This window comes from Mesoplodon bidens, assembly GCF_964165515.1.
Source record: "Mesoplodon bidens genome assembly, chromosome: 3".
NCBI classification, from domain to species: Eukaryota; Metazoa; Chordata; class Mammalia; order Artiodactyla; family Ziphiidae; genus Mesoplodon; species Mesoplodon bidens.
Window position 1 is genome coordinate 135,752,020 of NC_138178.1, and position 22,962 is coordinate 135,774,981.

At 35.2% G+C, this 22,962-nt stretch overlaps 1 protein-coding gene across 11 annotated transcripts in view; it reads left to right on the plus strand.

Moving 5' to 3' along the window:
* Positions 1-22,962, plus strand: part of KIAA0586 — a 113,444-nt gene that overhangs the window by 56,900 nt on the left and 33,582 nt on the right. For all 11 annotated transcript variants that reach the window (XM_081230268.1, XM_081230265.1, XM_081230272.1 and 8 more), the window contains 4 exons: positions 3,129-3,263; positions 8,305-8,482; positions 16,647-16,801; positions 20,364-20,472. In XM_081230268.1, the coding sequence (XP_081086394.1) occupies positions 3,129-3,263; positions 8,305-8,482; positions 16,647-16,801; positions 20,364-20,472 (577 nt within the window). The remainder of the gene's footprint in view (positions 1-3,128; positions 3,264-8,304; positions 8,483-16,646; positions 16,802-20,363; positions 20,473-22,962) is intronic.

Here is a 22,962-nt window from a genome sequence, read left to right on the forward strand (position 1 = left end):
TCCACCTGCCAATGCAGGGGACATGGGTTTGAGCCCTGGTCCAGGAAGATCCCACATGCCGTGGAGCAACTAAGCCCACGTGCCACAATTACTGAGCCTGTACTCTAGAGCCCGTGAGCCACAACTACTGAAGCCCGCGTGTCTAGAGCCCGTGCTCCGCAACAAGAGAAGCCACCGCAACAAGAAGCCCACGCACCGCAGCGAAGAGTCGCCCCCCATCACTGCAACTAGAGAAAGCCTGTGCTCATCAATGAAGACCCAATGCAGCCAAAAATAAATAAATTTTAAAAAAAAGAAAAGCTGTTTAATTTGATCTGCCAAAATTTTGTGTAGACTTTTTCCTTCTATGTTTTATATTACTATAAATATTTTTGAGCTTTGCTCAGGACATGGTTAAGTACTTAGAGACAGTTTTACCCTTTTGAGTCTTGCTTTTAAGATTTGTTAGGCAGTACCAGAATAGTACTCAATCTAGGGCTATTTATCCCCCACTATGGAGAGAAGACACTTCTATGTACTCCACCCAGTGCCTCATTAATGAGGTTTTCCAGCCTGGCTAGTGGGAACAACCATTATCCAAGCCCTGTGTGAGCGTCAGGCAGTGTTATATCCAATCCCTTCTCAGGTGCTCATTCCTCCAGCCTCATGTAATTGTCTCCAAAGCATCTGCTGAGTAGTACTCAACTTAATACTCAAAGGGGATCTTCTGCAGATTTCCAGAGTTTTCTCCCTCTGCAGCTTTCACTTTTCTAGCAGTCCGTCTTATGAACTCTAGCTGTCTTGGCCTCCTTGGAGTTTCAGCTCCATCTTCTTAGCTTAGGCTCCTGTGCCACAGCCTGGAAACTCACAGATGGTAAGCTGGAGCAGTCATAGGGTTCTTCTGACTTATTTTTCATTTCTCAGGGATCACTGTCTTTTGTTACCTGATGTTCCATGTCTTGAAATGCAGTTTTTCACATACTTTGTCCATTTTTTAGGGGGTGGATGTATCTGGTCCTTATTATTCCACCTTGACTGGAAGTTTTAGAAGTCTAGTTGCATTTTTATCTTTCCATTTGTATCATTATATAGGATCATGATGAAAAAAGAAAGAGACTGGTGTACTTTTGAAACATCATGCCCTTCTATCCCCTTACAATCATAATGCTAGAAATTTCTTTCCTTTCTTTATTTCTTTTTGGCCATGCCACGCAGCTTGCGGGATCTCAGTTCCATGACCAGGGATTGAACCTGGGCCATAGCAATGAAAGCCCAGAATTCTAACCACTAGGTCACTGGGGAACTCCCTAGAAATTTCTTTAAAGCGGCCTATTCAAGTGATGTAAACTAGGATTGTATATTAAATTCACCAGTGGAGCTTTTAAAAATCTGCATCCTGCCCCCACCCTCTGATATGTTGATTCGGTAGGTCATGAGGGTTATATGGTATGCATGCATGTGTGTGGCTGTTAGAAGCCTAAACCTGTATATTTTTAAAAAGCATCCCAAAAGATGATGCTCATCCTTTGTTAAAAATAGTAACTACTCATTTTACTTTGCGTTGAATGAGGTTAAATCACTTGTTTGTGCCACATAGCTATATAGTGATAGATCCACAACTCTTTTTATATGGATACAGGATAATTTGCCTTTCATCTTAAGCTATCAACTTAAGCTAAAAACTGTAAATTTTGAGTTCTAATAGGAGCTATCTGAATCCTAAAGCTTGAGTTGCAAGCAGCTGGGTGTGTGTGTCCGGTGTTTATCAAGTCCAACAAACAAAAAGCAAAAGATGCCATGTAGCATATTTACACTATTAAAGACACAATAGGGTAAAGATGCCAAATCTGGAGATTCATATATTCAAGTAATAAAATGTTTTAAAACAATTTGCTTTACTATATGTAGGAGTATTAAATAATTAATGAAGGAGAGTTTTGATAAGATTTTAATAGGGCAGTTACTTTTTTAACAGTAATTATTTATTACAAGTAATTGAGTCTGTTCTGAAGAGAGTGGAAATCACTTTTATAAAATAATATGGGGGGGAAGCATAAAGGAGAAGTCTTTATTTTCAGAGAAGCATTACATTAACATTTGGCTTACTTAATATGTCATTAGGGCATTTTTATCCATTCTTAGAACTTTATCATGGTGCCAAAGCACATTTAAGTTTGTTTAAATAGCTGAACTGAACCAGGACTAAATTATAACATCTTTCTTTTTATACATTTGAAACTAAACTTTAATTTTGATATTTTTACTAAGCCTAAATCAGATACGCTACAAATTCATGATAAAGTCACATGCAGAAGTACAATCTTGAAAAAGACTAACTTTGCAGTTATGTACCAGTAGGTATTTATCTGTGTACACCTGGGGGATAAAGACTTGTACTGCAGAGTTAAACTTTATTTCATTAAATGTAAGATACTTAAGTAAAAAAAAATACTATTAGTGGAGTTTAAAATCATGTTAATCCTTGTATTTACAAGGGAATCCAGTTTTCTGACTCTGTGGCCCACACTGTCCTTCATTTTGAGGACTGGTCTATTTTGAGGCACCAAGAAGTCTAAGCTGGGTCTTCCAACTAGGGCTTTCAGTACCTGCTCCCTAGCGAGTACTGGAGGTCAGCGCAAAGGCAAATGGACAATCAAAGGTCTATAGGTGCCTCAGCATATTTCTGCAGTTTTTCATTTCTGCCTGTGATCCAGGTTGCACCACTGCTACGGTGCTTTGCCCCCATTGCCACACTGGGGGCGTAGCTTTGTGTGCTGCATCAACATGAAGCAGGAAACCGTGTGAGCCAAAAACTTGATGACACTGTATAAAACGTTTATGAATCATTGTAACTCAATCACATGGGACAAAGGGTCCAACTTTCATATGCTTTTATAGTAAATCTCTAGTTTAAATGTAACCCAATTATTTTATACTGTTATTTACATTTGAGGCAAAAATAAAGGGTTTTTAGTATAGTTGAATGGCAGTGAGATCTAAATGATAATAGAGTCCATCTTCTTTCTGTAAAGTGCTAATATGACCATGTTCATGATGACTGTTAAGTTTTATTAATCATAAATTATGAAAAATGTAATTGATGGATTAATTTTTGTTTTTTTATTGTATTGTCTTTATATTTTACTTAGGAAGATGATCCTCCCAGCGAAGGACAAGTGATTAGGATGCCCCATAAAGAAATTCATGCTGATGCAATTCTTTCTCTTCTTGCTAAACAAAACCAGGAATTGTTAGTTTCACAGCAAATGGTCTATCATTCAGAGGTATTTTTTAACCTTAATTTTTTTTTCTGTTAGATCTAAATACAGGAAAAAGATAACAAAAATATTCCTACTTTTAGTTAAAGCACTCTAATACTTCAGCTTACTCAGGGATCAGCCTTGCAGTAACTTTAACCTAGAACCATAGTTATGAGTTTTACAGCTGAAAAGAATTTAGGCCATCTGTTCCAACTCTCTTATTCTACAGATGAAAAAAGCTGAAGCCCTTTTAAATGATTTGTGAGGATCGTTCATTCTTTTCTTTCTTTCTGCAACCATTTACTGAGTATCTACTATATGCCAGACACAACCTTCAAAAAGGTACAAAGATGAATGAGGCAGGGTCCCTACCTTTACAGTCCTGTAGGGAGAAAAGAGCTTAAACAATTACTCTACCATGCAGTAACTGATCAAATAGCTGGAGAAGTAGATTGAACAATATGATCGTAAAGAACCTTGTAGGCCATGGTAAGGCTTGGACACTATGGAGCCCCTTAAGATATTTTTGGGTAAGGGAGTCACAGGCTAAGATATTTAGGAAAACATGTGGAGCCATGGACAAGTGAGGGAAAGATAGAGGTTTGTCAGAACACCACTGGAGTAGTCCAGAATGAGAACATGAACAAAGGCAGTTAAGTAGAAATAGAAAGGAGGAGAGATTTAAATTTAAGAGTACTGATTGGCAGTAATTGGTCACTGGTTAAGGGAAGTTGTGGTTGTGTAGCTGTTGACTTAGAAAAGCAGAGAGAAGAGTGCCAAGTATTGTGGGGAAGGTAATAAATTTGATTTGAAACATTAAGTTTAAGGTGCTTAAGGAAATTCCAGGTGGAAATGTACAGTGTAGTTGCTCAGGCTGGTTAATGATAGAGGTGGGACTAGGATTCTTGATTCTATTTAGTATTCTTTCCATTGTATTTGGTTGTCTTTGCTTGAACAGGTGTGAAACTGGCTTTAGATGAGCTGAAGATCTGAAGACTATACAGAATCCAAGGAGATGGCTGGCTTTATTTTCTATTAATTTTTATCTTAAAATTTTTAATTCTTAAGATAGGTAGAAGAAAAAAGATATGGAACTTAGTAATGGAAAAAATGGAAATTTAACTTACTCCTTCTTATTGAAAAATGACTAAGTTTTCTGCAACTTTACTTAGCTATTGACCAAAAATTGATTTCACTGGAAAGATACTAGTTGTGATTGTTGTTGCTAAACTCAAGAAAGTACTCTCTTAGCTGTAGGAACCATGTTGCTTAGTATAGAAACCAGTAGGCTGAGAGAGAAAGAGGAGAGAGAAAATGAGACAAACAAATGGCACAAAAAATGGTAGAAAATAGTAGAAATGTCAGTGTAGTTTAAAAGTTCCACTAACTCATCCCTCTTTCCTTCATTTTGGAAATCAGTAATATTGGTTCATTTATTCATTCGATGCTCAGACTTTTCCATCTTTTTAATGCTGGGAAATTTCGCTCACTACTTTTTCAATTTTTTTCTTCCTCTCATTTTTTCCCCCTCTGGCTAGAACTGTTATTTCCAGATGTTAACACTTCTGCTTCTGTTTGTTTTATCTCTTAGACTTTCTATGTCTTCATTCTTTCCTACTCTCTTCTGGGAGAGTTCTTCAGTCTGATCTGCCAACCACTAAGTTGTTCTTTAGCCTACTATTTATCTGATTTATTATATTTTTCATATCTGATAGTCTTACTTGGTTCTTTTTTTTAATGATTTTTTTGTTTCACACTGTTAATATCTTTCTTTATTCCTTGTGTGTATGTGTGTATGATTAATGTTTTTCACTTTTTTTTTAAACACTAATTGATTCCTCGAGTATCTGTTTCTTTTTTTCTTTTTTCTTTTTTTAACATCTTTACTGGTGTATAATTGCTTTACAATGATGTGTTAGTTTCTGCTTTATAAGAGTATCTGTTTCTTTTGGTATACGAACTCATGTTCCAGGGCGGGGGGGGGGGGCGGTGGCAGCGGTGGGACTAAGCTATTCTGTGAGAAATCGTATTGCGTAAGGACTAAAATCAGGCCATAGTCTGTTCCTGTGAATATAAGAAGAGAGGAGGAGATGAGCCCCAGGGATGGGTGTCTCAGGCAGCACAGAACCACTATTGATCGTGGCCACTGCTGTTTGCTGGTACTCTACTGTTCAGTGTTTCTGATGGTTGTTGTGTCTTTAAAACCCTTAGGAAGAAGTTTCTTTGGGAAGTTTTGTATTCCTGTCCTGGAGTGAAGAAGGGAGGGAGTGAAGGAATGAATGGTTATGGGTTCCTGGTCAGATGTCACCTATAACTTTTTACCTCAGCTGGGCCTTCATGCTCCCTGATGTTACTCTGGGGTACTAGTATCTGCAGCCCAGATTGTTGCCAAGATCTTTATGGTTAAGGGACAAGCAGTGATGATCTCACATTAATGAAGGAAAAAGGGAATGACAGCAGCACTTTGTACCAATCTTTCTTCTCACTAAACCTCCTCTAGCGACCCTCCTCCTCAGTATGCAGCCCCTTTCTTCCCACACACACCAAGTCAAGCTAGTCGTCAGTCTTTCTTAGTGGTTTTTCACAACTTTTACTTAGTTCTCAGAATCCTGGTTTCTTCCCACTTATGTAGTTACTACAACATTGTTTTGGGGACAGGGAGCTGGCAGCCTTTGTTAGTGTGCCATCTTGGCTAGACCAGAAGCCCAAAAGTTGGAAGTTTATCCTTTCCAGATCTTTTTCAAAGCATCTAAGCATTTGCATATGTGTGGTTGTGTGTGTTTGTGTGTGGTCATGTGTGGATAATTTTGAGGTATGTGTATGTGTTTTTCTGCCATCTGATTCTTAAAATTTAACTATAAATCCTAAAGATCCACCATATCCTTTTTATCTACCATGTAGTATACCCTAGTTTAATTATTCTACTGTTGAAGGATTTTTAGATTGGTTCCAATTTTTTTTCTCTCCAAGCTGTAATAAGAATAAAATCCTTTTTACATTATGAGGAATTGCCTTTCTATAGAAGATAATGAGGAGTGGAATTACTCAAAAGGCACGAGCATTTATAATTTAAATAGACACTAATAAATTGCTTTTCAACTATATGAGATTCCTTTCCAACACCACATATGATTTATTTATTTATTTTGCGGTGTGCGGGCCTCTCACTGTTGTGGCGTCTCCCGTTGCGGAGCACAGGCTCTGGACGCACAGGCTCAGCGGCCATGGCTCACGGGCCCAGCCGCTCTGCAGCATGTGGGATCTTCCTGGGCCGGGGCACGAACCCGTGTCCCCTGCATCGGCAGGCGGACTCTCGACCACTGCGCCACCAGGGAAGCCCACATATGATATTTTTAACTTAAATTTTTGCCAGTCTGATTAACAGCGACATTTAGTGCATTATCCTACATTTACAGAACTATCAAACATTTGTTTTGTTTGTAATAAGAACTAGTAGTAATGATACCTTTGTAAGTTAAAGTATTGCTTTGGTAAGAAAATAGTAACCATTCTTTGTGCTTAAAAAACTCTTTGCCCAGAGGGAGCATCAGGTCAGTGAGAGTAGTCTGATGACAAAACTGCAATTTATACATTTATGTGGATGGGCCAGGTGTACTACTAGAGATCATAGGTAGCCTAACTTAGAATTGACATGAGTCTGAGCTTCGAGTATAATATAAAAATGATAACTGCTTATGAGTACGAGAGCATTTTGTGAATAGGGAAGCTAAATCTTCAGTAGGGTCATAGAGTATTAAGGTGTTAAGTAGTTCAGCAGTTACAAGTACCTTAAAAAATTGGTTCACAACAGAGAAGGTACTATATATTGCACAACATTTATATGGTAGTGGCAGAGTAATATAGGCACTGTGAAATATTTTAATTAATTTCTAAGGAAAATATATCTGCTGTCATTCTAAACTTTGCACAAGAATCTCCAAGGGTTTTATATTAATTGCAAAGCAATCTTTTTCTTTTTAAAGGGTGTTGAGCAACTGATATTCTTAAAGAAAAGTCAGATTACAGGATAAGGGGAGCTACAAATCTGTAGAGGATAATTAGGGCAAATTGTAGAAAATCTTGAATGATGAGCTAAACAGTTAGATTTTATTTTGTAATCAACAGAGTCATCAAAGATGTTTCAGCAGTGATTTCTTCATATATTCTAGTAAAAAAAACTCTACTTGGTTGAAATTAAACTCCTTTTAATAAAAAACATGAGAACTTTCATATGCTGGAATTTTTATTCAGTTCTTGATTAGTTAACTCATTTATTAGAATATCTCCAAGTCACAAGATGTGCTAGTGATTAGGGCTTTTTTTTTTTTTTTTTTTTTTTTTTTGCGGTATGCGGGCCTCTCACTGCTGTGGCCTCTCCCGTTGCGGAGCACAGGCTCCGAACGCGCAGGCTCAGCAGCCATGGCTCACGGGCCCAGTCGCTCCGCGGCATGTGGGATCTTCCCGGACCCGGGCATGAACCCGTGTCCCCTGCATCGGCCGGCAGACTCTCAACCACTGTGCCACCAGGGAAGCCCAGGGCATATTATTTTTAATACCAAAAGAAAATAGAAGTCATCATTTTTTTAGTTTTTATTTATTTCTTATATTTGATAAAGAAACATTCATACTTCTTGTACATTTTCATCAGTTGTTTTATTATAAAGTTCACACTAACAACTTTAGCCAATTTTCATTCATAAGGAACAAGAGGTGAATTTTCTATTCTTCTAATTAAGCTGTATGAACAATGTATAATGTGTGACAGCATTTAGTGTTTTAAATAATAACATTTTTCCAGTGTGTTTTATTGTTGTCTAATTTGGAGGTTGGAGAAAACAGATAATGGGTATTTAACTTCATAAGAAATAAGATATGAAAAACAAAGCCTGCACTTAGATATCTTATTAAGCTAACTTTCCTGTAGCGTGTATGTGGCATAATAAGGACTTCCTAAAATAGCTTTCAAGCAGTCATGTGGTCTGCATCATGATACATTTGACAAATATTTCTTGTTTTGACTTGATTTTAATGTAATGTTTGTAACAATGGTTTCTGCTTTTTACAGGACTTGGAAAACAGTGTAGGTGAACTTAGTGAAGGACAAAGGCCCAGGCTGACAGCAGCAGCAGAGAACATCTTGATGGGACATTCCGCCTATATGCAGCAGCGTGTAACTAACGCAGAGTCTTCAGATCAAAGATGTGCTCCTAAGCCATTATCTCAGCAGTGTGACACAGTTACAGGTATACACCAAAATATTGCTTCTTGATGTATTGTCTGTTAGAATATTCACTTCGAATCCCATCATACTTTTTTGACTGTTTCCATGTTGAATGCTGTATTCTGTTTTGTATCATAATCTACAGTAGTGTTCCTAATCTGAATTAAGAAAAGCATAACTATTTTCACTTAGGGGCTTACAAAATTTCCTTATTAAAAGGGATATTCATAATTGAAAAGTTTGATAGTGAACACTTTTTCTATGGTATTTATAGCAGTATTTCCCCAAAGTGTTGGTACGTGAATCACTGGATGGGGCATGAGATAATTCTGGTAATATGCATGTGTCCACCTAAAAATTTTTAGTAGTGATGTATTTATTTTAATATATACTGGAAAAATGTAACCAGCACATCAAAACTGTGACATAACAGATCTTGCGTAGGACAATGTTAAATTAGGTAGTACTGTAGAAGTTCACTCTTCTGACTCAGTGCTCAGTGTACTCAGGACTATTTTGGAATTTTATTAACTAAACTTTCTGCTGTAACACTTTGGGAATAAGAGTAGAATAGAGAATACCAATTTCTAGCATATGTAGTTGATTTTCATTATCTATAGTACTTATGTCCTATAGAGTCACCAGAAACATTGAATTAGCAAATACTGAGCCACTGCTTCTAGGGGAAATACAAGGTTAGATTCCTGTGAGCCTCTGATTATAACATTTTTGATAGTTGATCGATAAATAACTTTGTTTTATGTGTGTTTCTATTTAAGGACACTTATTTAATATATATTGTTGATTCATTAACATTGAATCTCACGGCCAGCAGCACTTAACTCATTCCTGAATGAAACTTATCTAACACATATATTTTTTCTGTAAGGCCCATCACAGCCTTCTTGCACTTAGGTACACTAGAGAGCACTTCTGCACTGTGTTTGGGGGCCATTTTAAACACCGACAAAATCACCAACAAAGCGTTCAAAAATGTGAAAAATGTGTCACTAAATAGTGAAAAAGAACACTTGTTCACGGTGTAAGAGCTGATAAGAAAGCAGAGCAGCACTGTGTTCAGCCTCATCTGCTGAAGTGTGTGTAGGGTGATTCAGGTTTCTGCTGCTCTACACATGTCCACAAATGACTGCGAACGTGCTGTGAGTATTGATTTCAGGGTTACAAATAAATTTTATCAGATAGGTGAGTTTGCAGAAATGGAATCTTCAAATTAATGAGGATCAACTATATTCTCATTTATTGATTTTCTCATGCCCATTGCTGCATTCTCTTAAATGAAAAGAAGTTCTGGAGGTATGCAGATTTGCCAGAAGTTAGAAGAGGAGACGCTGGAAGTTAGAAAAACATTGGCACAGAGTATCAGTGAACACCTTATCATTCAGAACTGAGAGACATTCAAGCCTGAATTTTCTGTGGGAATGAGTGTAAATTAATATTTTAATTATTTATTTTATGCACATAGAGTATTAATTTTTTTACATTTTTAAAAATTAGTATTCAAAGTGGCATTAAAATATGACTTCTATATTTGTATCCAGCTAACCGTGCAGAGTGCAATTAAATAGAATTGACACTAGATGGCTCTCGCAGATCACTTGAGAGCTGCTTGGTACTTGGTGAACAAAGAGGTACTTGTTAAATTGTTACAGAAAATAAAAATAAATAAATAATAAATGTTATAGAATAAAATCCATGAGGATATATCCTGTTTAGCCCCTCCTTATACCCTGGTATCATCTAGCAGATTACCTATAGTACAGTTCATTTTTAATTGTAGGCACGCTATAGATATTTATTTAATTTAATTGGAAAAAATAATAAGTAATGTGGCATAAGATTGAGCATATAGATGGGTCAGTATGACAGAGTGGCTAAGAGTTTGAGCTTTTGGAGTTTCAGAAATCAGTTTGAATTCCAGCTCTGTAATTTTGGGCAAGTAACAATCTTTCTGAGCCCAGGTTTCTTCATTTATCAAGTGGGGACAATATTAATGTATTAGTTACCTATTGCTATGTAACAAATTACCCCAAAATTTAGCAGATGAAGACAGCAAACATTTATTATCTCACACAATTGTGAAAGTTATGAATCTGGGAATGGCTTAGCTGCATGGTTCTCAGGATCTCTCAAGAAGGTGTAGTCAAGCTGTTGGCTAGAGCTGCAGTCATATGAGGGCTTCAGCTAGGGTTGGAGGATCTATTTTCCAAGCTCACTCACATGGCTGCTGGCAAGACGCCTCGGTTCCTCATTACTGGAACCTTTCTATAGAGCTGTCATGACATGGCAGCTGGCTTTTCCCAGAGTGGATGATCTGAGAGAAAGTGAACAACCAAGATGGAAACCACGATGTCTTTTATAACCTAGTCTCAGAAGTGGCATGCCATTACTTCTGCCACATTCTGTTGATAACACAGACCAATCCTGGAATAATACTGTAGGGGACTACAGAAAGGTGTGAATACCAGGACCCAGATGTTAGGGGACCATAGTGGAGCCTGCTTACCACAAACAATATCTACCTCCTAAGGTTATTAGGGGTGGGTAGTAGGTGACAATGCACATAAAGTAGTTAGCACTGTGCTTGGCACAAGGTAACTGTTACTATCTTTAATAATGCTTGGAGAATGTAAAAATATCAATACCTTCTCAAATGTATTTAATGGAACCAGAAACTATCCACAGTTGCTTAAAAGGAAGGTGCCTATAGAGAGCTAGTTTGTTCCTCTTGCTTTAAGTATTTTGTTACATTATGTTTACTGTAGAAGAATGAGTCCCAGTGTATCACTATTTCTGCTACTGGCTAATCTCATGCCTTTCATGTTGATTTTTAGTAACTTTGTTTACAGAGGCTCAGCTGTTCTTACCTTGCCTGTCCCCACCCCTGCTCATTTTCAGAAAGCATCCTATTTGCAACCTATAGTCCCCTATCACTCTTTCTAATTCTGAGGCTTTCAGGTTGGGTTGAGTAATAAAAAGATGCTAAATAAGGTTTGAAGAATTGTCTCGAGAACCCTAAAGTGTAAACTGGTATTTTGAACAAACTGTGAGGACTCTGGGACTTACTACCAATTATAGCTCTTCATTTACTCAGAAAACTTGTATTGAGTACCTACTGTGTACTCGGTACCAATATATTAGTACAATATTAGGGTCTTGAGATGCAGAGGTAATAGACATCTGCTCCCAAGGAAGTTTACAAACTCGTGTAGAAGAATATGAGACAGCAATTTTAATATTGTGTGATTAATGCAACAACACAGACTGCTTTGGGAGCACAGAGGAGGAACAGCCCACACATGAGAGCTCAGAGAAGGTTTCCCACAGGAGCCAATGTGAAACTGAATCTTAGAGGAATTAGCCAGATGATGAAGTGTGATAAACACGTTCCAGTTTATTCATTTACTTATTCAGAAAATATTTTTTGAGTGCTTGCTCTGCTCTAAGCACATTCTAGGTGGTAGGAATATAAAACCTGGTAAGGCCTTATCCATAATGAATTTTTTCTCTAGTAGAGGTAGTAGAGAGAAGGCAAAAACACGCAATAAATTACTGTAGTTATTGTGAAGCAGTCCGTATAGGATGGGGGTACAGGTCAGTTGTAACTGGGGAGGGCAATCAAGAAAGACTTCATGTGTGAGGAGCTAACTTGAAATGAGTTCTTAATGATGAGTAGATGTTTGCTGTGTAGTAAGTGTAAGAAACCTCCAAGGCAGAATATGCAATGAGACAAGGGGATAAAGTAAAAAAAACAAAACAAAAAAACAGTGAAACTTAAATGGGGAAATGTAAGTACTTTATCAGTGAATTAGAGTTTAGGATGCAATGGGATTGGAACAGTAGCAGAAACCAGGTGGATATAGATAATTATATCAAGTGGTTTTTCGATTTACTCTAAGACAGTAGAGATTCGTTTGTGTGCAAAACGGAAAGTAATTCCAATCTTACTTTATATTTATGCCCATGGAAAATTCAGTCTTGAATTTCTGTCAATTCTGAATGTTTTGTGATATTCACAGATCCATTAAAGATTGTATGTAAATGAGTGACATGATCATATTTGCCTTTTATTTAGCAAGATCATGTGAGGTGCAGTGTGATGGATAGATTGCAGAGGATTAAGACTGGAGGCAAGGAGCCTCTGGCTTAGACAGTTATTAAAGTAAACCTGGTGAGACATTATTCAGCAGCGAAGAAATATGAAAAGGGAGACTTGAGAGACATTTGAGGAGGAGAGTGGACAAGACTTAGTTGAATATGAGAGGTGCAAAAGAAGGGAGGGTCTAAGATGACTCCAGGTTTTTGGCTAGAATGATTGGATAGATGGTATTTCCATTCACTGAGGGAGGGAGGGATTCTGGAGGAAAGACAGAATTAGGAGGAAATAAGAATGAGTGGGGTGTCACTTATGTGGAATTTGAGGTACCTTTGGGTTTCATACGAATGGAATAATTTATTAGACAGGCAAGAACCAAAGCTGCTGCTGGCACTGGCAATTCAAGCAGACTTAGTCTTCTCTGAAAGTCTACCATGGTTGCTTTTTCAAAGCAGTAAGATTCTAGAAAAATAAAATTAGGGATTTAAAATTATGATTAATTAAATTTGTCTTGAATGCTAACTAACGTACGTTACACTCAATGAGCATACTTTTTAGAAGTGACACAGCAAGTTCAACATTGCTGTGATTGCTGTCATGGAATCCTTTCCTGATCCCTTATCACTGGGTTAGGTACCGTCAAATATGCTCTCTGTGTCATCCTCTGATGTCGCCTGCCTAATGTTGCTCTTATCACACTGATTTGTAATCTCGCTTGAAAATGGAGACTTTATCTTGTCCACTGTCATAGCCCTGTCATCTAGCAGAGTATGTAGCATAGTCAGTAAATATAGGTTAAGTGATAGGGTGTTATATGAGCTGAAAGCTATTATGCACTTTGAATGCCTTTGGGAGATGTTTGATTATACACTTTCTTTGTTTCTATATTTAATTTTTTTCTTCTTTTATCACAATCTACCTTGTGTCTTTTTTAATTAATTTTTTTCTTTACACCCATACATCAGCCACATATCATTTTACATAAAAATAAAATACGATTGTATCATATATTACTTTAACTTATAGACTCTTTTTTTGAGTGCTCTTCATCTACCCCTCCTCCTCACATTTTCTCCTGTCCCACTTTATGCCTTAACTCGTGTTAAGATTCTGGTATGTAACCTTCCTGGTTTTTTTTCCTTATGCATATATAATAATTATACACACACACACATACAGTATACATGATTGGTACATATGATGTGTGTGTATTTGTTGTTATTTTACAAGTTGAGATTGTGTCATGCACACTCGCCTGCATTTTGTTTTCACCCAGTAAACCCTGCAGAAATTACTCCATGTCAAGTAGTAGTGCTTAAATTTATCTCTTTATTGACTTTTTATCCACTTTTAGTATGGATTTCCAATAATGTATTCAGTCATTGCTCTGTTGATGAATATTTACTTTATTATCATTTCGCCCCTACTATAAACAGTGCTAAAGTAAATATTCACATGTGTGTATCCTAACATATTGCTGCATTTTATATTTAGGGGATAGTTTCCCAGAAGTAGTTACTGGGCCCAAGGGAAAATATATTTAAAAATTTTAAATAGATATACCAAGTTGCTGTCTTAAAATTTTTAACTAATTTATTTTTATTAGTAATATATTACAACCTTCCCCCTATATCCCTTCCAGAAATTGTGTTTACTACTATTTTTATTTTTGTCAGTTAAAGTATAAAGATATGGCTGACTACTGCTGAGTTTATGTTTGTTGGCTATTTGTATTTGCTCTTCTGTGAATTACCTACTTAAGTTTTTCCCCTGTCTGTTAGGTTCTAAGTTTTTCTTGTAACTTTGTAAGACCTATTTCTGTATTTTAGATATTTTCTATCATCTGTATTGCAAATGTCTTTTCCCAAATTTGTACTTTGTTCATTGACATTATTTATATTCTTTTCCATATAATTTAAAAAATGTAGAGTTATTTACATCTTTTATACTTCCTGTATTTTCATCACGTGGTTAGGTTTCCCCCAATACAAGCTTATACCTGTAGTCTCAGATTCTTTTTGCAAGTTCATTATTTAATATACATTTATATTTAAGTCTATCTGGAATTTATTTTTGCAAGTGGTGTAAGGTAGAAGTTCAATTTGATTTTCTTCCAGATAAGTAGTCAGTTGTGCCAATTATTATGTATCTTTTTCCTACTGAATTGAAATATCAACCAATTTGTATATTAAATTCTCATAGATGTAGGAATTTCTTTTTTCTCGATTCTTTATTCTAAGTATTCTAGATTCCTTAGGATCTAAAACACAGTGGACTACTGTGTCTTTATGGTACATTCTGTTATCTGATAGGGCAAGTTTACTTTTTAAAATAAATTTTCCTGCTTTTCTTGACAATTCTCAGGCATTTATTCTTCCATATAAACTCTAAAATTATGTTTTTCAATTAAAAATCACCCTGATTGGGATTGTGCTAATTTATGTATTAATATTGGAAGAATTGACATTTTTATATGTATGTATAAAAATACATTTTATGTATTTTACTATTTGTCCAGATCTTGTTTTCTGCTGTTCAATAAGATTTCATAATTTTCTTCATTTTCTTCTTCTATACCTTTCTTAATTATTTTACAGTTCTGGTCACTATAGTAAAAGATTATTTTTCTATTTCTAAGTGCATATTGCATAATATAGAAAGAAACCAATGACTTTCGTATATTTTTTTAGTATCCAGTCATAGTACCAAATTGTCTTATTAATTCTAATAAAATTCTTTTTCCTCACTAGGGACTCTAGGGCTTTCTAGGTATATAATCATATAATCAGTACAAAAAGTTTTTATGTATGTATGAATTCTTTTATCTTAATTCATTTGCCAGTCTTAAGAAAATGTAGGAAAAGTGAGATAGGAATAGAAAAAGCCATATCAGAATATAAAAAGGCCAATATGAGGCTTAGAACAATGGTTGCTCTAAATGATGCATGTTATTACAGTTATTTAAATTAATCTTATAAATAAAATGAGAATGAAACAGGTAATAATTTTGAGAAATTGTTTTGTGTAGGTCAAATTCTGGAAAGGTAAAACTTAAAAGTCAGTGTATGTATTCTGCTTTATGTAAAACCCACCTAAAAATATAGATTAACATAAAAAAATCAGAGAGTGATTATTTGCTAAACCTAAGAAAAATTGTCAACATACTGCCTTTAAATGGAAAATACCTGTGGGGTCTTTAAAATATCATTTAATTTAAAACAATTTATGTATAGTGCTTCAGGTCTATTTCTACTGATTAAAATGAGACTGCATTGTGCTGTATTTAAAAGGTGACCATTAATTAGGAAAAACAATTTTCTTAGAAATAATTTAGCAAGAATGTGAAATAAGGAACAGTGACTAGGAGTTGAAAGATGAGGATTTTAGTTCCTTTTCACCTCTTAGCTTTGATATTTTGACAGTTAACTTCCCTGAACCTTACAGTGAAAGACAGTTATAAAACTATCGGATCCTCCTGCCTCACAGAATGATTGTGAGATTCAAGTTAAATGAGATAATATATGTGAAAGTGCTTGGAGTATAAAATGTAATGTAAATGTACAGTAATATTATTAGATAAATATTTATCTCTGCTCTTATTGTCTTCTTTTTATTGATTTGATTGAGATGTCATTTGGATGAGGAAAAGAGGAGCTTGATCTTTTGAAGAAACATACCAGAACAGAACTAAGCAATACCAACATTTTCTAGTCAGGAAATTGCCCCTTGATTTAAGATTACATTTTAGATGGAAAGTATTCTATTGACTCTTATTGATAGAAAAAGTAATCTGGAGTGTTAGGAGTTGGTGTGTAGGAGTGAGTGTTGGGTGTGGACTGCGTGAACAGCTTGCTGAATAGAACCTTAGAATAGTCCATAGATTTGTTTAAATGTAGGTACTTTTTGCATTCTCTATGAGCTTTGGTTTTAATTGCAGTGAAGGCTTGGTGACACGTATTTTCTGTTGAAGTACTTCTAATTCAGCAGGTAAGAAATATTGGTAATTTTAGCCAATTTTTCTTTTTCTAAGAAATAATTTATTTTAACTTTTTGTTTACATACTTGATAACAGATGATATTTATGAAGATTTATGTGCTAGTCATGGTCCAGTGAGTTTGGGAGAATTGGCGTTGCAGCCAGATCCTCACCTTGCCCTTCCCACAAAACTTCTGACAACACAAGAAGATGATGTTAAATTATCAGTAGCAGCTGAAGATTTTCCTCAGGTACCTGATTAATAGCACTTGTACTTTACTTAAATCAGAATGGTGACAATATTACCTTAGCATAGAACACTGTCAAGAGCACAGTCTTTGGAGTCAGACAGCCTCAAATCATGCCTCCTTTTTTCACTAACTCAAGCCTGGCTATAGATCTTAGCTCATCCAATCTCTAGCTGTGACCTTGAATACATACTTAGCCTTTTTCTAAGCCTTAATTTCCTCATCTTTAAATTAAAGATTAAAATAATGTATGTAAAAATGCCTATTACCGAGTTAGATAGCTATTATCATTTACACCTCTATATTCCCCTGCAATATCTAGTTTAGTAGTTTGTGCATAATAGATACTCAATAAATATTTATTCTATTAAAATTTGTGAAGTGTGTTACCGTGAAAGCATGAGATATTTCATACTGAGTTAAGCCAATGGCCCATGCAATCTTGTGTACTGAAAAAATAGGATAATTACTCTCCAAGGTATAAAAAAAAATGCTCATATTAAATTAAATACAGTTTTTTAATCTGTGTAATCTCACTGTAGATTAATTTATTCAATAAATAGTCATCATGGTATGGTATTGTATTGCATTGCATGGTGTTGAGGGTGAAAGCCAAAAGTATATAAAATAAAGATTGCTTATGGAACACACTATTATGTAGGGTTCAGTATTAATAACCTGTGACCAAGCAAAGATCAGGAAAAAACTAGTAATGAATAAATACCTGTTAATTAATTCTGTAATAAAAGAAAAATTGTTTGTGACCTTGGGTTAGGCAAAAATGACACCAAAAACACTATCCATGAAAGAAAAAAAATTAATAAACTGGTCTTATCAAAAACAAGAACATCTGCTCTTCAAAACACACTGTTAAGAGAATGAAAAGACAAGCTACAGATTGGGAGAAGATATTTGCAAATCACTTATCTGGTAAAAGGCTTATATGCAGGATATATAAGGAACTCACAGAATGCAATATTAAGAAAACAAACAATCCAATTAAAAAATGGATAAAATCTTTGGACAGATACCTTACCCAAAGAAGATCTACTGATGGCAAGTGAGCACATAAAAAGATTCTCAACATCGGTAATCGTTAGGAAAATGCTAATTAAAGCCACAATGAAATACCACTACACACGCATTAGAACATCTCAAATTAAAAAGACTAACATGCCAAGTTTTGGCAAGGGTGTGGAGCACTTAAACTCTCATATGCTGCTGGTTGGGAATGTAAAATGATTCAACCACTTTGGAAAACAGTTTGGCAATTTCTTAAAAAAGTATTGATAAAATGTACACCTACCATATGACCCAGACATTTCACTCCTAGGTATTTATTTACCCAAGAGAAACTACCACATATGTCTAAGCAAAGGCTTGCACGTGAATGTTCATAGCAACTTTATTGGTAGTAGCCCCAAACTGGAAACAACATAAATATTCATCAATTGCTGAATGTACAAGTTGTGGCATATCTATAAGATGGAATACTACTTAACAATAAAAAGCCATGGACGGACTTCCCTGGTTGCACAGTGGTTAAGAATCTGCCTGCCAATGCAGGGGGCACAGGTTTGAGCCCTGGTTCGGGAAGATCCCACGTGCCATGGAGCAACTAAGCCCGTGCACCACAACTACTGAGTCTGCGCTCTAGAGCCCACGGGCCACAACTACTGAGCCCTTGTGCCACAACTACTGAAGCCCGTGTGCCTAGAGCCAGTGCCCCGCAACAAGAGAAGCCACTGCAATGAGAAGCCCATGCACCGCAACGAAGAGTAGCCCCCGCTCAATGCAACTAGAGAAAGCCCACGCACAGCGGCAAAGACCCAACGCAGCCAAAAATAAATAAATAAATTTATTTTTTTAAAAAAAAGCCATGGACTACTGATACGTACAGTTACATGGACGATTCTCACAAAAGTTGTGTTGAGGGGAAAAAGCCAGAACCCCCACCCCCCCAAAATAGTGCATACCTTATGATTCCACTTACATGACATTCTAGAAAAAGCAAACTAATCTATAGTTATAGGAGGGAATTCAGGTTATTTTGAGCTTGGTGGATATGTTCATCATATTATCTTGACTGTGATGATGTCTTCATGGGTATATACATGTGTCAAAACGAGTGATACACTTTAAATACATGCAGATTATTGTCTATCAGTTATACCTCAATAAAGATATTCTAAAAAATAAAAGAAAGATTGCTCTCCTTTAATTATTGGCCTGTTTTAAAATAAAACTGCAAAGTGTTGCCAGAAGAATGGCTTCAAATAAATTCATTTGTTAGATTTCCTTTATTAACAGAGACATATGGCTAGTACTAATACTAGCACACACTTGTTTATAGTGCTTACTCTGCCAGAGGCTGTTCTAAGTTCATTATGTATTAACTCATTTAATCCTTTTAACAACCTACTGAGGTAGTTATTATTATTATCATCCCCATTTGATGAATGAGAAAATTGAGGTATTGGGGGGTTAAGTAACTTACGCAAGGTCAAAGCTACATAATGACTTAGCCAAATTTGAACACAAGCAGTTTAGCTCCACAATACTCAGCTCTTAATCCCTGTGGTTAAGGAAGGGAGCCAGTAGGAAGGTTCTAAATTGAAGCAGCACAGAAGAGTCATAGTACCCATCTTAGAAATACACACCCAAATAATATTTCCTTCAGGGAAGAAACATATATGACTAATGGCTCTAAACTTAGAAGACCAGAGGTGAGGCTAGTTGTTATTATTGCAGTCTAAAGCTACTCATTTTTACCTGTAGATAAATAAGTACCTGCCAGAACTGGAGTGGTTACATTTGAGTCCATGTGGACAGGTGTTTCAGATTCTCCTCTGCTTGTATCTGTTGTTAAGAGTTCAGAGATACCTTTTTAGGTTCCTGTCAAATTATATCTGACAGTTGTTTTCAGAGACTCATTCATAATTAGGCTCATAAAACAGGAAAGGGAAGAAAGAAAATGGCTAACGTCATCACAATTTGTAATGTGTGATTGTGAAGGAATTTGTGACCAGCTGTAAATTTCAAATTTCGTTAGGTGGTAGTAAGGAAGAGAGATGATGGGGCTTATGGTAGAGTGTACTTTTCTTGAATGGCAAAGGAGGATAACAATACCTACTCAACACTTGTGAGAATTCAGTGATGTTATTATATATAAAAGCTCTTTGAAAATTGCAGTACATTATGCAGATTTTCATTTTATGCAAAAATGGTAATATGGAAGTGCTTACAGTCAAATTAAGTTTTTATCCTGTCTAAATCCATCATATATGTATCTAGAATAGTTGATTTATAAGTAGCTCTGAATTCTCTAGGAAAAATAGAAATGATTTGAATATCTGAAATCTGTGTATATTACCCAAATCTTTTGAAAGATTTTATTTGCAATATCTTTTCTTTAGTAATATGTACTCCATCACCCACTTGGTAGTTAGAAAGCATGCATGATATTCAAATTTTATATAATAAACACCTAAATAATTTAATTGCTCAGATCTTTTTAAAGTAACTTAAAAAATAATATTATGACTTCATGTCTTAAATTCTTCAGTACCAACAAAAACAAGACCAAGATGTTAAGCAAGTTGAACAAAAGCCAGTTCAAAGTCGTTTAATACGTGTAAGAAATAAATGTGATATTTCACTTTCACAGCAACAAGGTAAGATTTGTTTCCTTGTAATAATATAAGAGTTTGATATATGTTGTGAATTGAACACATATATAATGAGAATTCTTTTATGTAAGTTTTATTCTTATTCTCTAGGGGTTTTTTTTGTTTTCTTTGATTTAGCCCTTTGGGATAAAGAATCTGGTACTGTATTTGAGTGTATATTTGTTAGTTCTTTTTACCAATAAACACTATTTCTAATGGTTTTTAAAAACTCTTAGGTAGTACTTTTATTTTAATCTTACCTTTTGGTTCTTGTACAATTGAATGTCAGTGTCTTTTCATCTATGTATAAGTCTGTATCTGTATCATAGTTGTCTGTTTTAAATTATAATATAAAGGCAATGGTTATGGTTGTTAAGGAGCTTTGTAAAGGCTATTTATGTTGTGTGGCGATTTGATCAACAGGTACAACTTAAAAAACAAAGAACTCATGTTAGATGCTATCATATGAATGAACTTTTCTGTACTGCTTGATTACCAAAATTGTGTGGCTAAATGATTCTACAGTCAGCATCACAGCATTTTGATGTTGTCTTTATGTTTCTGCAAAGCTGTTGGCCTTGTGCTTAGTTTGCCTTCTTGCTTCTTTGTCATTAAATTTTATATAACCTAAATTCTGAAATTTGGCAGTAGAAATTAAGATGTCTTCTGTTTAAAAACTTTCTGTCTACAGTCCAGGTAGAAGTATTAGGAGTATTTTGAGCAGTAGAATGTTTTTCTTCACTTTTGTAATTGTGTTTTTTATCTCATATATTGAATGCCAATATAATTACAAATGTAACTGTTTGGCAGTCTGGGGAGGACCTAAATGAGGAAGTGCTTAAGATTATGTTATATGAGGTTTAGGTTTTTACTTTTCTGCTTGTTTTCTGTTCCTTTCTTGCTCCAACTTTTCAGAACTTTGCCCTCCTGAGCACTTTTTAAAACCTAACAGTGGTACAGTAGTGTTAGTATTATATTTTAGAAACCTATGGAAAATTACCTATAACACTTTCCTCATTGTGTTTAAAAATTAGTCATGACAGTATATAGATATGAGCAAATGAATATTTCTAAGATAATATCAGGACTGACTTGATGTCCTTCTACTGAATTCTGTTACTATTCATGGTCAATGACTATATTTAATTTAGTTTTTTTAAAAAATTATAATTCCTTAAAATTATAAATGAATTTTGTCTCCTTGGAGAATGTTGTATATAATAAAATGATCATTTTTCTCACCTGATAGGAAAATATCTTTGGTAAGATTTTAAGGGTAAATACCTCTCTTTAGGAAAGTGACATTGTTTTCAGTTTCACATATATGAATGTCTGACCACAAGATGGCAATATTTAAATTTTTGTTGACTTACAACAATGTCATTAAATAATAGTGTGCAGTTAACATTTAACGTCAATAAAAATCATAAGAAAAATAAAAGAAACCAATGTGTTAGCTAGTAGGAGGAAGTTTTATTTAGAAAGAATCTAGAACAGTTGGATTTAATATGTGTAAAAATTATTTTCATTTAATTTTACATGCAATACAGAAGTTAGGAGAGCTGCAAGCCTATGTCAGTTTTAACCAAGATAAATAAATACCCAGTGGGCTATAGATAAAACATTTTAAATAGGAGCCAAGTGTTTCACTCTATAATTGATACATATCTCCATACTAAATATTTTTTGAATGAATATAATTCCCTTGGCAAATATAGTCAGTTATGACTTTCTCCCCTATAAATTTTGTGGATTTAATTTTTTTCTCTGATGAAGCTCTGATACACTGCCAAATGTGTCAAAGAATAAGAGAGTCAGAGTGCCAAAATAATCCTCTAGGGCTTTCACAACTTTGAGTGACCTTGAAGGAATTCAATCCTATCATACACAAAGGGCTTGAAGATAATGAAGGAAATTCACCTTATCACAAGGGAATCAAAACCACATCTTTTCTGGAAGATAAATGCCTCTAAGAATACTTGAAGCCCAAATTATGGCTGTTTCAGGAAGAAGTATTATGTATTTCACTTTGAAATGCATAGTAGTTTAATATATGTATATAAAGAAATCAAGCCGTTTACTAGCAGTAGCAGTAGTTTAGTGATCATCCATTAAAAATTGACTGAAGATATGGTAGGACATAGGTTCTAGCACTATGCTTCTGGAAGATCTGTAAAGTACTTGTCTCCTTCCTCTCCGCTTGATTATTACTTTCAGATTTTAATACAAAAGAGAGAAATTGAATTGAATTCTGAAAGATAATATCCGTTTCTTTTGGTATTTAATTCATTGGGTATATTTTTGAGCACATGATACCACTTATCTGATTCTAAGTCCTGATTAATGTGTCTAACAGTTTTATAGTGAAAGCAACTTTTTAAGTAATTTAGTAAATCATTAAATTTTTTTCCCTTTCACTGTGCAGTTAACTTTCTTCAATACAAATGAGAGACTAGTTTTCAATCCATTTACTTGTTATGAACCCAAGAACAATTA